An 18,281-nucleotide genomic window follows, 5' to 3' on the forward strand; every position below is an offset into this window, starting at 1 on the left:
ATTCTCAGTTTAACCACTTTTCCCATTTAGACTTCAGTAATGCATGTTTTGAACAAATTTGTGATAATGTGATGACCAAGGTTGTATAATTGTGAAGTATTATTGATTATTAAAAATTATTGAGGCAATGGAATAACCCTCTTCTCCCCCTTATGATTCCCCTGCAAAAAAAGGTAAGCTTCAAAACAACAGTGGAGCTGCTCCATGGCCATTACTCTAACCTCAGTGATGCAGTAGTGTTTGTGTCTCCTGTACTGTCCTTGCGTTGTGGATTTTGACAAGTGGCTCCACATAGTCATTCATTGGCCATGCCCCTGCCTCACTCCATCTGCAAAAATTGCCATAGATGAGAAACTGAGTGCCCCGTCCCAGGGAGGTTCTGCTCCTTATGACCCTTCCCATTCACAAGTGGAAGGGAGGACATATAATTTGTCTTGATATTAATAACAATGATATAGTTAATGACATACTGCACAGTATCTCTCACATATTGAAGCATAGACATCTAGAAATCCACCACCCTCTGCATTTGCTGGAAATATATGGGATGTGCTCACATAGAGCTGTCTTCAAGGTGCTGAAAACTCGGGTGTGATCCAATAAATCACCTAAGCAGGTGCTTACCTTTAAGCATGTGATTAGTTCCATGAAGTCAGTGGATCTACTTGCTTGCTTCAAGTACTTGCTTAAGTGCTTTGCTACATCTAGCTAGAATGTGCTACAGTGTACAGGTTTGAGCCCCTAATCAGAATGTCGGATCTCAGTTCATTGATTTAGTGGACAGAAGAAAACTCCCATACTCCCTGTCAGTATAAAGTAGTGGGTTGCTGACCCTGCATTTAATAAGCTGTCCATAGTATTTTTTCATGGATTGTATGCAATTGGTAATTTCCACTCCACTATACAAGCCTTGCTGAACTCACAATATTTTCAGACAAGGTCTTTATCCAGCAGGAAAGAAGCATTTGAAATTTCTGTTTATCAGACTCTTAAAGGACACAAATTACTTGGAAATGCCTGTGTTAAGTGATAAAAGGGAAAGCAGCAGTCACTAGACCTACTTTAACATCCGGAATTATCCACACAGCGTACAATCAATTTCAAATAACAAAAAATAATATATATACAAAATAATTCCAGTATTTCTAAATGCTTTATTTAATTTAGGAGACTACTGTAAATCTGTTTATCAATTGGAAATTTATTCATGTGTTATTAATATTAGAAAATAAAATATAAAAAATAAAATCTCAATGCACATATTTTTGATAACTGTGACAGGATTTCTGGATAAAAGTAAATGGGAGATGCTCTCATTTTTTCTGAGGGTAGCATCTGGTTCTTAGTCAAAAGTAGCTTGGAGAAAATGTAAATGGCCAGAGCTGGCTTTGAGAAAAAAGATACTGTATACCAAAAGAAAAACCCTTTCCTATCCAATAGCTTGTTATATAAAATACGTTTTGTGTATATGTTAGTGTTCTGTGTATATGAATAGCTCACAAAGATTACATCTTTGTGTTCCACTGCTCAGATACTGTGGTAAAAAGTGCCTTAGAAATAGGAGATATTTGTACATATACACATACCCATACATATCCCAATACTTTAATGTACAAAGAGTACAGCAGGTTTCCATGTCTAATTTATGCCAATTACTAGCCTTACCAGTCAAGAGGCCTGATTTAATGGCAAGAACAATTTATTTCCCTCTGGGTAGGTAGAAACAGTTGGACTCAGCTTCTTAAGAGCCTTTGTTCATGAACATCTGTGTTCAAACTCCTGTAGTTAACAGATGATGCTCGCAGTAAAAAAAAAAAAAAAAAAGATTAAGGCTTCCTGTAAATGTCATTGTCAAATTTTGTGGACCTCTACGTAATCGTTATTGGGAGGGAACGTGATCTAACTTGTTGTTACAGCACTTTTATTGAGGTGATTGCTAGTATAAGACCTTTGTGTGACAAATGGCATTTTTCTGTTTCTGACATTATTTTGCAGCCAGCAACATACTTTATGTTAGTATATCAGGCTAAGTTTCCAGAAGTGGTCAGACAGTAAGATTTGCCTGGGCAGTTGTTGAATTGCACAAGCAAGTACATGTAACAAAATATTTATTGTTACAGCTTAAAAACACTTTTAGCCATGCAAGTTGATTTGAATATTAAGTACTGTGAATGTGAATTGTATACTGATGCTAATACACTATGCCACTTTCCAGCTTACAGGGAGCTAATTGTAGCTCTCTGAGTCTCAACCATCTAGCCCCTGCATAAGTTAAAGCTTGTGGACTGGGGTGGGGTCCGATCACAGTTTTAATTTACACCAGTGGAGAATTGGGCACAGCTCTGCTCTTGAACGGCTTCTCCAGCATCCTCTCCGACCTCAACACACACATTCCCTTCACTTACAGTGGGAGAAGTGGGATGTTCCAGCATAGGAAGCTGCAGAGCCACCTCTTCCAGCTTTGTGCTGGTCAGAAATTCTCCCTATATAAGGGGAATTCTCTACTGCAATTTTCTCTTTGCTTGTGGTTCACTTTATGCAGCTTAAGCAGTATGGACAGGTAAATCTGGCTCTGTAACGTAGTGTCTAGTAGCCTCCCCTCATGTTGCATCTTTCTGCTTGGAGGTTTGATTTGTGGGAGTCTAAAGAACTCCGTTCTTTTACAATTATGTACTTAGTGCCTTGTCCACTTAGTTTACTTAGTATACTGTCCATGTTTTCCACTTTTACTGTACAAGAATAGTGTACTAAGTACGTTCATTGTACACGGTCGTAAGTACATAATTGTAAAAGGGTAAAGTTCTCTAAACTGTATAAACCCATAAAAGAAATACTCCAAGAAAAATACGTGAATCACATTCCACAAGTTAATAGCATAAGGAGGCATGTAACTTAGTATTCACTTACATTTGAGTGATGAAAACGGAATGCAAATACTTTCTAGCTAAGAATTTTAGTTGATTTTCCGTATGTTTTATTTTATAATTCTGATATTGTCTGCATTTAGGAAGATAGTTGATCGGGTGTTGGACTCAGTGGGGACACACTGGTGTAAAGCTGGTGCTTCCTGGAATGTATTGCTAAATAATGGCTTTCACAGATTTTCACAATTATAGTGGTGTTTGTTAAAAAGTCAGTATTTGCCTTTCCACATATTTCCCCCTACATTTAGAACAGGAGATAATTTTGATAACTGAGGTAATAATTGGCAAATATTAACTTTTTAGTATATCCTTCTGTGTTTAGGGTTTTAATACTGGAAAGTACATTGTCTAATGAATGTGCAGTACTGGCAACAGGAATCCTATAGCTAAATTCCAACACAGATTTGAAAACTTGGCCCTAGATATCCACAATACAAAACAAGCACATGTTTGGTTTTGAGTATTGTACCCTTTACTAGCTAATAAAAGTGATGCTGGTACTGTCAACTTGCTAGAGTGATATATGAACGAGGGTGACTGTTGTTAACCTTCACAATGGAAAGGCCTTGATAAGTGCTATATCTACAGCAAGTTGAGAAATTTTTTAGGTTTTTAGCAAAAAATCTCATGAAAAATGTGTCCGTTTTTCGTCACAAAATGTGGAATTTTGAAATGTTTTGACCAATACTAGATGTATGTTAACAATCATGAAAAAGCACTGAATTTTGACTTCTTTTCTTCCTGCAGACTGGTGTTTGCGAAGCTAAAGCTCTTAATGATAGCCATAGAATACAAGTCAGAAAAACGGGAAAGCAGGTACGTTAATGACTACAAAATTTGACAGCTTTTCAGTATGCACCATAGACAATTTGGTCTTCTAATTTTTTTTTCTGAATGAACATAGCTCTTTTATGCATGTGAAAGCATTTCAAAGCATAATTAATATGGCATCACTTTACACCAGTTCACATAATACTGGCAGGCTCTGCCTCTCTCCCCCTCTGCACCTGAATTAACATTATGTCAAATACTTTGTTGGAAGAAAGGCTGGTAGTTTTATGTACAACTTACTTCAATAAGTGTCACTTGGTATCAGTGAAACAAATAGCTTCCACCTTTTTTTTGCCCAGGCTGACCTCACGAGGGAGCCAGTCTGCTGTAATCAGAAAAGTAGTGTATTTTACTGGACTGTCAGGAATGAAAGATAGCAACAATCTCATGATAATATGTGCTGTATTATGTACTGCATGCATTTCTCTGCATCACAGTTTTAAATGAATGAGAAGAGAAAGCTATTTTTAGAATAAACATGGAAGGTTTGGACAGTATAGATACAATAGATAGATATAGATAGATATATATGTGTGTAAGAGTGTATAAATAATATGATTGAGCTGGGAAGGATTTGTTTTAGTTAGAAAATCTGAATATGCCAATTTCACTCTCCATCCAAAAATTGAAGGAAAAAATCTTTATAGCTAATAACAAAAATTTACAGACAGAAAAAGAGTTGTTTTGTGTATGAGAGCTAAAAAGAGTCCCAGCTTAATGTGCATTGGTGTCAAAATTCTATCTAATTTATCAATACCTCCATCTGTGCATTCACACCACATTCATTGTTACCTGAGATGGTAACAAAACCTCCTGGTCTGTTGCCAGTGTGCTCTAAAAGGGCATGATGCAAAGTAATTGTGGACTTACAAACTGTATTAAATATTTCTGAAATATGTTATCAACATACTGTAGACAAATCTATTACAAGATTCTGTAGTAAAACTGTTAACATACGCAGAAGTCTGTCATCTTATCTTTTTGGTAACTGGTCACCTAAACCTAAGATGGAGGTGATATTGAGTTTATACAGCGTTAGACCATGTCTACACTACCACTTCTGTCGGCAAAGCATATGTTGGGCAAGGGTGTGAAAAAACACACCCTTGTGCGACATAAGTTTCACCAGCATAAGTGTAGTGTGCACAGCATTATGACAGCAGGAGAGCTTCTTCCACCAACATAGTTACCACCGATTGTTGGGGGCGATTTAATTATGTCAACAGGCAAGCTCTCGCCTGTTGGCATAGAGCAACTACACAAAAGATCTTACAGTGGCGCAGCTGCATCGCTACTGTGCCACTGTAAAGTCTTTAGTGTAGATATAGCCTTAACCTTCACCCGAACAACCAGTTCAGTTCTTAAACCATGTATCACAACTTTGGACATGTTTTTATATTTTTTAATTATTTGTTTAAAGAATGTTTAATCATCCCTAAGTATCCATTTTTCTGATTATAAAGAATCTATTAAAAAAGTCCTGGGGTATCCAAGACAGTCTGAATGTTTCCACTTGTTAAGTGGATAGTTGAAATATAGCTCCCATTGAACGTTTGATTTTACATCCCTCTTTTTTTTTTACAGTCCTCTGACAAATGATATGTGAAATGGTGTATGTGACACTGGATTTTCTTTTTGTCCAATACCACTGCAAATTAAGGGGACCCTTCTTTTAAGTCAGAATTTTGAAATGTTTTCAACTCCCATGGGCTTATCTTAAAATAGATACCTTCCAATGAATAGCCTCATTCTGCATTAGCAGGTGTAGAGCGAGCAATTTATTGTTTTCATGTTTGATCAGTTTCATCCATCACTAGAAAGGACAATACAATAGATACATTATCGGTAACTATTTACATGAAGTTCTTGGTTTATACTGCTTCTCAATAAGAATTCATACTCAGCTCTTTGCTGTCATTGCTTCCATTGTCATTCTGTGATATAAGTGTTGATATTCGTAGTTTTTCTTCAATAATTTATGAGAGGATCCATCTCCCATGTAGGTCAATTGGAGCCCTTCCACCAACTTCAATGGGAGTTGGATTGGTCCTTATTCACATGATGGTACAGAAAAGTCAAATAAAGTAACACAGCATGATAGAGCATCCACATATATATATTCATTACTTAATGTCAAAAGTTAAAAGTTCATAGTAAAGAAATACGGTAGAAAGTGAGGACAACAGAATTTCTAGGAAAAAATAAAATACTAATGAAGATGAGTTAACAGTTTTGAGACTGTGATAGCACAGTATTTGTTATACAACAGTAGAGAAATCCATTAGTTGGAGGGCCAGCTTTTGCTCTTTTAAACTAGTGCCAAAATAGTACTGTTGGTCTGATGAACCAGGGACTGTTTTAAGGTTAATTATCTTGTGAACCACCATAGCTGGAATATTTACATTTCGTTAGAAAGCTTGGAATAATCACTTTCCTGTGACATATGATGTTAATTTATAGTTCTGCTTGTCCATGTGATACTGGACCTCAGTATCACATACTTCTGATACCGTCCTGAATTTCTACCATATGCTTTGGCCCCAGTTAACCAGAGCACTTAAGCATATGCTTAAAAATACCAGTAAATAATTAATGTAATAAATTAAATGAAACCCATGCTTTAAAACCAGGTAAAGTCCCATTGAGTTTAATGGGACTTCAAAGTTAAGCACGGGCTTAAGTGCATTGCTGAATTGGAACATGTTAGTCTAACCAGAAATGTAATGGTAGAAATCATCCATTTCTCACTTTTTAGGGTTTCTTGAGAATATTGGCTCCTAGAGTCATGCCTGAATTGAAGCAGAGAGATGAGAAAGCAAGACAGTGATCAGAATAACCTGATTTTAAGCATGGGGAGTCAGTTTATTGCATTCATTATTCAACAATATTTTTTGTTGCTGTTTATTGTGGTGAAAATATCAGACCTTTTTCCCTCCAATTCTAATGTCTTCAGCATTTAACTGGGCCTTAATTGGTAGTTCCTCTTCAGTGTGAATAGGGAAGCTGCCTATACCATGGGACTGAACCCAGCTTCACACACTTCTTGGGCGAGGGGTCCACAGTGGAGGTATACAAATTAACTAGCCTCCTTGTATTGTGAAACTTTTGAGAAGTTCTCCATAGTTTACATTCGATGGCAACAAAAATGTTCAGAGGAAAAAATATTTAACTAGATGCTTGCTTCGAGGACCAGTATAGCATGATGTTCCTGAGTCTGGAAACATTTTGAAGGTCCAGTACCAATTTTTTCAGGGCCAGTGAAAGATTACTTCTTTGAATAGTGTCCCTGTGGGTGCTCCACTTCAGGTGTGCATATACCCCTGAGATTTGATCAGAAATTTTTGGTAGCAGTGCTCGTTCAGCCGACGCATACACCCTACACACCCTCGTGCCCCATACCGAGGCTATATAGGGCTTCACGGGCAAACCGCACTCAGTTTCTTTTCAACCTCCTTCAGCCAGAGACAGAATTTAGTGTGCACCTGTTTCCTCTTTTATTATTATTCTTAGCATTAATAGTTCTTAGTAGTAGTAGATTTAGTGTCTTGTAGATGTTGGAACGTTTGTTCCCACTTGTTTTTCTCTTTTCTTTCAAAAAAATTATATATTCATATTTTTGTTTGAAAACCCACCTGTACAAGCTATTAGTGCCGTGTTGACATTGAGATTACAGTCACTGAGAGCTTCCAAGGTGAAGATGGCATAGAAACCCTGGTCTCTGACAATCTCTATGAGCGAGGTACCAACAACTGCGCTGGCGGTACCAAGAGCTTCCCACTCTAACACAAAGGAGGGGATAAGATGAGAAGAACAGCAAGTTCCTCCTTGAAGAAGATTTAGTCACTGGAGGCCCTGAGATGGCTGCTTGTGAGGCTCTGAGCACTTCAGGTACTATGAAGCACTTCAACTAAGTCCCATACTACAGCGGTAAAGGCCTCAGCACCAAAGACTACTATTACCAAGAAATAGTGGAATCCACTATCCCCTTGGTACTCACATCAATGCCTTGGACAATGGCATCTGGATCATCATCAGTGCCTGTATCAAGTTCTGTTGTGCTCCTGGTATCACAGACATTCTGGTACCCGAAAGACCTCATGGTACCGAATGAGCCTGAGTCTCCACTCCTTGTGACTTCTGGACACCTCTAAATACTGAGGTCTGCTGAGTCCCTGACTGCTCATGTTTCTGTGAGACCTACGTCTTCCCTAACTTCTACTATCAATGAAGCGGGGTTGCCACCTCTCATACAATATGTGGAGGAGCATTCTGACTCAGACTCTGAACTTTCAGTTCATGGGTCTCCACTTTATTCCAGTATCAGAGGGGTAGCCGTGTTAGTCTGGATCTGTAAAAAGCAACAAAGAGTCCTGTGGCACCTTATAGACTAACAGACGTATTGGAGCATAAGCTTTCGTGGGTGAATACCCACTTCGTCAGACGCATTTTATTCCAGAAGACATTATTCCCTGATGCAGATGCAACAAAGCAGGATATCAGACCCCTGCCTACAAATATTTTGGATGGTCAACGTTGGATACCTCCCCCCACCATGCCTTTTGGTTCCCCTCACTGGCCTTACTGAGTGGCACACTGTCTGAAGTCGTTCACGACCATGAGTGCCAACCCATGGGGAGACTGTCAAAAAACAGGGCAGATACCCCAAACTGTCCGTATGTTCTATAATTAGATTTCCCCAGCCCAGTAACAAATGTGAACTGAAGCGCTATAATTGTCCTACCATGGAATCACAAACAGACTGAAATGCCCAGGAGGACTATCTTGCAACTGAGGCAAGTTAGATTTTGTAATAGTTGGTTGCTATATACCAAAGATCACTAAAGATTCAGGTGGCTTCCACTCCCAAGAGACCAGTCACTTACCTCAAGTCAATTTGTACCTCAGATCTGGCATCAAAGACAATGCTTGTAGCCAATCCTGTAGTAAACTAACTAACGATTTATTAATTAGGAAAAAGAAATACAGGTTAAAGCAGACAAACATATATACACAAATGAGTTACAGTCTGTGGTTCGAAAAGGTAACAGAATTGTAGCAATCTGTCAGCACTGAATGTCTTTTAGGGCTAACCCAGGTTCATTCTGGGGGTCTCTGCTTCTGTTTCATAGCTCCAACCCTGTCAAAGTCCAAAAAGCAAAAGAGATGAAAAATTTTCTTGTTCACCATCTTTATTTCCTCCTTCCAGAATCCAAGCTGATGGGATGATCCTTTTTTCATTTGGACCGCTACATGGGTGTGAAGGGGCAATTAACAAAGTCTTTGTATTGTGATGTCCCACAATGGCCCATTTAGTTTTGATGACCTTCTTAATCAACCGGAGACAATCTCATCTGACAGATTGATGGTTTCAGGGCAACCATTTTTTACAGTTATAAAGCAAAAACTTAAAGCATGTGATAAAGATATTATAAATGAGATTAATGCATGCAGCAATTTACAAGCGTTTCATAAAATCTAAACACTAAACATATTGTTATAAGTTCAATATCCATACTGACACACAGGCGAAAAGAATGGTTCACAGCAATGAATTTCAGTCCTTGGCTGGGGCCTAAAGCCTCGACAAGAGCTGGCACCTGGTTTGCCAGTGTCACACTGGGATCCTTTGGCAATGTACCACCAGCGATTTCAAGGGACCATGATTCCCAGGAACACAGAATCCCTTGTTCCTGGATACTACCCATCCGTCCTCCCCATTCTGAGCCAAAGGAGACCTTAAAGGAGCAAGAGGCAAGGGCAGAGAAGGAGTTCCCCCCCCACACACAAATATTTCTTGTCATCACCTGACGAGGCAGTAATGCCACAACTGCCTTCATTAGCCAAAAGACTTTAGGCAATTCCAGGACCTGATGAAAACAGGTCGCTGACACCCTGCAAATTCCCCTGGAAGAAGTCCAGGGTTCCCAGCACAGACTTCTGGACATATAGCACAGTTCTACCCCAGCACGGGCATCACTGCCAATTAATGAAGCCCTTTTTGAGCCAGCCAAGACCATCTGGCAAACTCCAGCAATGCCCCCCACCCCTGCAATTGGGCTGATTAAAAAAAAAAAATACTACGTTCCAAACAGGGATTCTGAGTTTTTATTTTCTTGCCCAGTACCAAATTCTCTGGTAGTGGACAGTCAATGAAAGGGGCAGGCAACATACCCCAAAAGCCACCTCTTATAATAAGGGCCAGAAATGTCTGGACCTTTTTGGTTGTAAAAGCTACTTATCAGCAACCTCCTAGTTCATGATAGCTAACCACCAGGTGCTGCGGTCAAAACATGACTATCTGAACTACCTGACCATTTGCCACAGGAACACTGAGAACAATTTGAGCAGAATAATAACGGAGTGTCAGCTCTTTGCAAAAATATCACTGCAGGCTTCACTCGATACAATGGACCCTACAGCTGTATCTATTTCCACAGCAGTGGTGATGAGACAAGCTTCCTGGCTTCAGTTGTCTAGATTCCTGTGGGAAATACCATCTATAGTGGAAGGTTTACCTTTCAATGGCCACAAGCTTTTTGCAGACTCCATAGATGACTCGCTTCATACCTAAAGGATTTTAGGGCGACACTTTAGGTCTTTTGGGATATACACACCTGCAAATAAGAGAAAATTTAGCAGATCTCAACCAGCACAAAGATCTCACCCTGTTCGATTTTCCATCTTCCATAGGCCACCATAACCACTAGCTAAGAGATTGATATTTTCAAAGAAGAAGCCTATAACTACATTGACTGTTTCATCCCAACCATCAACATCATCCATATGCCAATTTTGACGGTTTGGTCAAGAGTCTAAACCATGCAGTGACCAGAATTTCTCAGGTGCATTACACAACCCGCCTACTCAATTTGGGGTACCGCCTCTCTCTATTCCATTGAGTATGGGAGGCTATAACATTGGACAAATGGGTATTGGAGGGCATTACATTGGGTTATAGTATCCAATTTACCTTAATCCCACTTCCCACTCCCCTTCCCTGTCCCTCTTCATGGGACAATGGGTCCCTTACATGGGACTCTTACAATCAATTACTGACACAGGAGATCTCATTGCTCCTAAGTCTTGGAGACATAGAACCAGTTCCACTTCAACACAGGAGAAAAGGGTTCATTCAAAATATTTTCTGATACATAAGAAAAACAGGGATTGGAGGCTGATACTAGATCTCAGACAATTAAACAAGCGTGTCAGACATCTGAAATTCAGGATGGTGTCCCTAGTAGCTATAATTCCCTCCCTGGAATTAGGGGACTGGTTTTTGACCCTTGACTTCAAAGATGCCTATTTCCACATAGCAATTCATCCCTCTCAAAAAAGATTTCTTCATTTCACAGTCACAATTATTACCAGTATCGGGCCCTACCCTTTGGCCTGTCATCCACCCCACGGGTGTTCTCAAAGATCACGGTGGTCGTAGCAACCTAGTCCATCATCTAGGAATAAGCCTTTCCCTATCTTGACAACTGGATCCTCAAGGGACAGTGATATCAGGAGGCGTTGTTGGCAGTTGAAACAACAACTTTACTATTCTAAAGTCTAGGCCTGCAGATAAATCTTGAGAAATGGTTTTTGACCTTACACAGCAAATTCTCTTTATAGGAGAATTTTTAGATTTGATAATGAGCAGAATTTCTCTCCCTCTCGACAGGTTCCTTGCTCTAAAGGACCTTATCTAAAGAGTGCAGCTGAACCCTCAAGTTCCAGCAAGGACATATCTGCAACTGCTGAGACATGTTGCAGCTTGCATTTTTGTGACACAGGTTGCATCCTTGATGTCTCCAGGGGAGGCATAGAACAGTTTATGTACCCCAAAAACACAGTCTGAACAAACAAGTATCTGTACCCAACTGGCTCCTTCAGTCATGCACCTGGTGGCAGAATCCTTCCAAGGTTTGTGCAGGAATCCTGTTCACCCAGAATCCCCCTATTATTATGTTAACATCAGATGCTTCCCTCTTGGGATGGGGAGCACATTTGGGTCCTCACATAGACCAATGCAAATGGTCATGACAGGAACAATGCTTGCACATCAATATGTTGGAGTTAAGAGATGTCAGAAGTGCTTGCCTTCACTTTCTTCCCCTACTCAAAAACAAGTCCATGAAGATCATGACAGACAACGTAGCTTGCATGTATTATATCAGTCATCAGTGAGGTGTGCGCTCCCCCCACACTGAACTGAAGCGATAAAGCTGGAACTGGTGCATAGCCAATCAGATAATCATCTCGGCTTCTTACCTCCTGGGTACACAAAAACATGGCAGAGCAACTCAGCAGACATTTCTCCCTAAATTACAAATGGGAGTTGGATTCTTGAGTCTTCAAAAAAAATTCCTAGCTTGAGAATGTCCACAGGTTAACCTTTTAGCCAAGGCAGCCAACACGCAGTACAGGAAATTCTGTTGCAGAAGGGGACTTGATCCCCAATCTCTAAGAGACATTCTCCTTATTACATGCACAAAAGGTCTTTTTTATACATATCTTCCAACTCCATCGCCTTTAAATGTCCTCATCAAGATCAAGCAAGACCAAGCCAAGATCATTTTGATTGCGCCAACTTGGCCAAGACAAGTTTGGTTTCTTACCTCATTAAACTCACCTCTTGCCTTGCATGGTGGCTCTCAATCAAACCTCGACTATTGTCTCAGGATGCAGGTCAGACGCTTCATCCCAATCTGAACATTCTTCAACTACACACATGGTTCCTCAGTGGTTCTCCAGACCAGAGGCCACCTGTTCATCGGAAGTACAAAATGTACTTTTAAATAGCAGAAAGAGATTTACCAGACACACTTCCCTTCAGAAATGAAGAAGATATAATCTTTGGTGCATCTGGTGCCATCTTTCTCCTATCTAGTCATCTTGTTCCACAATCTTGAATTACCTGTTGGAATTGAAAGATTCAGGTCTTTCTATGGGTTCCATTCATGTTCATTTAGCGGCAATAACAGCTTTCCATGTGCCAGTAGTAGGTTTCTTAATATTCACTCAGTAAAACAGAGCAAGATTCCTGAAAGGTTTTATGAGTCTTTTCCCTCAGATTAGAGCCCTGACACTGCTTTGGGATCTCAATCTTAACTGTCTCATGAAACAACCCTTTGAGCCACTGGGTATGTGCTCACTTTTACATCTGTCTATGAAGATGGCCTTTTTGGTGGCCATTACTTCTGCTCAAAGGTTTGCAGAGATGGGGGCTTTAATTGCAGGCCCTCCATTTACTGTGTTCTCCAAGGGGAAGGTATCATTAGGACCCCATCCAAAGTTTTATCTAAGATTTCTGCTGAGTTTCACATTAACCCCAAACTAGTCACCTTTTGTTTTGTTTTTTCCCTAAGCCGCATTGGCCTACCCAGGAGTTTATCTTCTATACATTAGATGTTAAGAGGGCATTAGCCTTTTACTTCAACAGAACCAGGCCATTCAAGAAGACCCGTAGACTCTTTGTTTCTATTGCAGATAGGTCAAGGGGGAGCCTCTGTTTCCACTCATTGACTTTCTATACGGATTTCTGGATGCATTATTGCCTCTTATTGTTTTGTTGAGGTTCCGCCTCCACTACAAGTGACTGTGCGCTCTACTAGATCATAGTCTATGTTGGTAGCCCACACAAAAACGTTCCAGTTGCTGAAATCTGCAAGGCTGCAACATGGTCATTGGTGCATATGTTTTCTGCCCACTATGTCTTGGTTTACAATGCAAGATCAGATGCTGCAGTAGGTCACACAATTCCTTCTTCACCAATGGACTCTGTTCCAAAACTCCCACCTCCTTGAGGGATTACTGCTAGGGAGCCACCTGAATTGGAGCACTCACAGGCATGCTACTTGAAGGAGAAGAAGAATTTACACAGCTCGTGTAATAAGACGAGTTTTTTGAGATTTGTGTCCCTGCAGGTGCTCCACTACCCATCCTCCTTCCCCTCTGCTTCAAAGCTACCTCTGTGGGACTTTGTGGTAGAGAAGGAAATGAGGGCAGTTCACTCATGTGGCCTTATCTAGCCGCGTTACAAGGTTCAAGGATTTGCAGGGCTCATATGCAGGCCAAACGGGCACTGCTACCAAAAAATCTCCGCTTAAAGGCGCACGAGCGCATGCACATCTGAAGTGGAGCACCCACAGGGACACACATCTCGAAGAACTCCAGTCACTGCACAAAGTGAGTAAGCTCTCTTTATGTACTGGGCCTGCACAACAAACCAGATGATAACGTTTGTTGTCCCTGATTTCCATTATTATTTTTAATAATACATGTTATTTATCTGTTTTTATAAGCAAATTATATACCTGTTCCTATAGTTGCACAGAAAAACTCCCTCTGAAGTCAGTGATAGTTTTCCGGTGCAAGAACCATAGGATGAGACATACTAGTGTATGCATTTTTACAGAGATACATAGTAAAATCCCGGCACCACTGTAATCAATAGCAAAGCTTCCATTCACTTCAGTAGAGCCACAATTTCAGCCATAGTGTAAACATCCATTTCCCTAAGCAATCATTTGCTGTGTACATATTTCATGATCCTTTTTTACCTTTGTTTCTTATTTTTCACACTGAAATTTAAAGATCTATTTTATTTTGTGAAGAATATGATTAAATCCTCTTTTTTTAAATGTAGATCTTTTCAAAAGCTTTTCATTAAAAAAAGAAACCCAATAGTTTATGCAAATCCAACTATAAATAATACAGCCATATACACAGTGAATGTAAAATATAATTTATGAAACAGATATTATGAAGCTACATAGACCATATTTTATGCTGATTACAAATTCTTCATATTAGATCTAATGCATAATTATATTTTACCTTATGGCATTTTAAAAATCACATAATATATTACAGTTAGGTTCAGTTTTTAAGAGATCACTCAATTTAAAATTTTGATCCTGATTTGGAATCCACTAACATAGATCCCTGCACCTGTGCAGAATCTCACTTAAGTAAATGGAATTCCCTAGAGGTGCACTCTAGCTGATTCCAGTGTCAGATCAGAATCTGAGTTAGCTGCTAGTGTATTTGAAATAATGTATTCTACTCTTGGGCTAATAATCCTGGATACGGTTGGTGTTAACATGCTTGAGAAACACTTCTTTAGATTTACTGTTGTTTCTATGATGCAGCCCCAAAGTTTATTTCTGAAATACTATTTCTTAAACCAGTTGCAGAAACGCATAATCTCCTTTGTTAAAAAAAAATAGTCCAAAGGGGCATGTAGAGAATCTGTCTGAGATCATGACAGAAAAAAAGTTATCTAATATACAGAAACCACATCAATGCAAATTGCAAAGATACACACAAAATCCCCATCCTAATCGCTCAATGCCATTTGGAGTTTTCCATTGCCCCCCCCCCCCTTTTTTTTTCTTCCTACAAGAGTAAGCAAGAATGAAGGCCTAACCAACATTCTTCCCTCACGCACCCTGTGTTTTACTCCTCTGTTAAATATTCTCTTTGTCTCTCCATTTATTTGTCCTCATTCTCAGCAGAAAAACCTTTTTTTAATGTTATGGTCATTGAAGAATTTTAAATAAAGGGTTTTTTTGCTTTTGTTTTGGTGTCAGTTGATTTCTTATCAAAGTGTTTGATTTGCAATTTTTTTCTTGTCGTTTGCAGAAGCCGAAAGCGGTATGCCCTCTTCGTTACCTTTCCTTCCAACCTCAACCCTACCTTCACTCCTTCTAACTTCAGGACTAATTCCTTGCCAAGAACTCAGGAAGATAACACCTTTGTCTATCTTTCTCTCTATATATGTACATATATATATATATTCATGTGTCTATGTGTGTGTGTATATATATATATATGCATATTTATATATGAGCCCCCAATTTCAAAGAGGAGAGAAAATAGAATCATTTTGTTTCTTTATTGGTTCTTGTGACTCATGCACTAACTTCTTTGCAGGAATTATAAAATTAAATAAAAGCATTAGACTTTTATTTCATCGTGGAACCATTGATGTATCCAATTATTACATTTGGAAATCAAACTTGGTCTGCTGTTCAACGTCCTTTTTTCTCTTTTTGTTAATTTGTTTTGTATTGTGACATGTCCTCTGTGTCTACCAGTCTTTGTGCTGCCATTTTATCTCCATATTCACAACCTTATTGATAGCCTCTCTTCCCACAGAGTCTTTCTGTAAAATACATGTTTCACAATACAATACTTTGTGCTCTTGTAGTTTCGCCTCCCATTAACAATGACCAAATGCCTGATTTTTTTGCATTGCTGCTCCAGATTAATTATAATACAGTACTCATTAAAGCTACTGTACTGTTCCAGTGAAGTACCTATAGGTAGTTTAGGCTGTATGTTCATATTCATTTTATTACATGAGCTCATTTATTGAAACAACTCAAATGAAAGAGTTTGCTTCGTTTGTTTTTTCTTTGTGTTGGCATGTTTTGCATATTCTTTTAATAACCACGTTACAGGCCTCATCTCTAGCCTACATTCCATTTTGTTGTTTTTGGTTTGAATGAAATAAACAAAGCGGGACCTACCACGTCCCTATTTTTTAACAATTTATCACAGTCTGACTCTTTGTGGTGTCCTTTGGAAACTCCTCATTGTCAAGATGTATTTCAGTTTCCTACTTAATCACATACTCCAACCTTAATTTCCACATTTGTTCTGTTGTGTGTGTTCTGTGTGTTGTGTTTATTTTCTTTATAGTCTTACTCTACTGTGTTTTTTGAGTCGATGTGTGAAAAGAGAGGTGGCTTCCTGTCAGTTTGGCATTGTTGATATGATCCAACTGCAGAGAAGTTACTGCAACACAGCATCTTCAAGGATCTGCAGTTGTTGCACCTCTACTTGGCTTCTTGCTTTTGAGTATATTTACCTTGTGGTGAAGGCATGCTGATTCTGGCATGTTGAGCAGTGTGAAAAAGTGTGGTACAAAGTGCAGTTGCTTGCTCCCAGAATAAAGTACATTATGCTGCTGAGTTCATTTATTTCCATTGTATTCCTAGTTGATTCACATCTTAAACCAAAAACACTAATTGAACTATTTTACAGTGTATTAATTTCAGCGCAATTATTGAACTAGTGCTAGCATATCCCTGGTAAAGTACCTTATGCACGCATGGCACACTTAGTAGTCATTTTTATTAAGAACTTAATTCCTGGGAGCAACATTTTGTGATTCTGTTTGCTTGTAGTAACTAAGTTTTCATATACTGTAGCATGTAATGTTGCAATGTGTCTTTTGCCTTGTATCCTTTTTAGTGTCATAATAGAATTTTCTATGTATAGCTATATGGAATTTGTACTCATGTCAGTCATAGAGCCCAGAAGAAAGAAGCAATGCCTATGAGTTACAAGCGGTGTGCAGCTGGTATTCACACAGATCCCACACGCTGGTTTGTGCACCAACCCTCACACGTGCTTTCAAAATATATTCTGAAAAGCCATAATGGTTCAAATTAAATCTATAATTTATAGTTGTTTTCATGACATGGCACAATTAAAGAGGCCATTGCACTAATATTGTGCATTTCATCTGGGCACAGCATGAACCAGTTTAAAATGGTAGCTGTGTTTATATGTGTGATAGCTATAGTCAATAACATCCCATTATCTCGTTTCAGTTAATATAAGTATTATAATATGACTATTATAATATGTGACTGATGAATATATTAGAGTTTCTATTTTAGTTGCCTGGGGAATGGTACAGTACATCTACCACAAGGTTTAAACCAGAGTTGTCATGGCCTTTTGTCACTGATTTAGTTCAAAGTTTGCCATTTTTGCTTCATTGAGTTAAAAAATGGACCCGTATTTTTAGACCAGGATCAATGGCAGGTAGGAGCGTATCTGAAAAATATGAAGAGGAATACCGCTGGATCAGAACGGGTCTCTTGGCATGGATCTCCATGAGTGTTCTGTTATTTATTTATGTGTACATATTACATGTTACCTGGTGGGGTTAGATATTAGCAATTAGGGATTAAATTTTCATAAGTCACTTAGAAGAACAAATCCTGTTTTACAAAGCTCCTAAGTCACTTAGTGCTTTTGCAAATTTATCCTAATGAAAATAAAACATAAAGTATTAATAATACCGTAGAATGAGACATAGTTTGGCTCATACTGTGGGAGTTTCCCAACAAAGCTCTACCAATACACCTCCATTCTGACCTACGTCATCCCTTTGTCTTCCAGTCTTGGGGCTCCACACAAGGTTCCTGTTAAGGTGCCTTGCCTTGATCTGCTATCTTCTCTGCTATTTCCATTCTGGTTTCCATCTGCCAGTGCATCTTAAACTAATTCCTGTCCTGTGTCATCCCTGGTAATTGAGTTTGAGGTCTTTCCCGAACAAATCTGACAGTCACACGAGACTTGGAGGTAGCTTTGTGATATGGAACAATTGCCCAGTCTAGGGACCCAAACTTGTGTTGATTTGTGATCTGATCAGAGGTTTCACTTGGGCAAAAGGCCAATAAATTAATGCACTATGACACATTCTTTTTCATAAATTCATTTTCAATAACTATATGC

The 18,281-nt window shown here is 39.1% G+C and overlaps 1 protein-coding gene across 2 annotated transcripts in view; it reads left to right on the forward strand.

Moving 5' to 3' along the window:
* LOC113406893 (calcium-activated potassium channel subunit alpha-1) overlaps window positions 1-18,281 on the forward strand; it is a 911,445-nt gene that overhangs the window by 743,454 nt on the left and 149,710 nt on the right. For both annotated transcript variants that reach the window (XM_026653744.1, XM_026653746.1), the window contains exon 16: window positions 3,672-3,740. In XM_026653744.1, the coding sequence (XP_026509529.1) occupies window positions 3,672-3,740 (69 nt within the window). The remainder of the gene's footprint in view (window positions 1-3,671; window positions 3,741-18,281) is intronic.

The sequence above is a fragment of the Terrapene carolina genome, unplaced genomic scaffold (assembly GCF_002925995.2).
Source record: "Terrapene carolina triunguis isolate 2854851 unplaced genomic scaffold, T_m_triunguis-2.0 Scaffold148, whole genome shotgun sequence".
NCBI lineage: Eukaryota > Metazoa > Chordata > Testudines > Emydidae > Terrapene > Terrapene triunguis.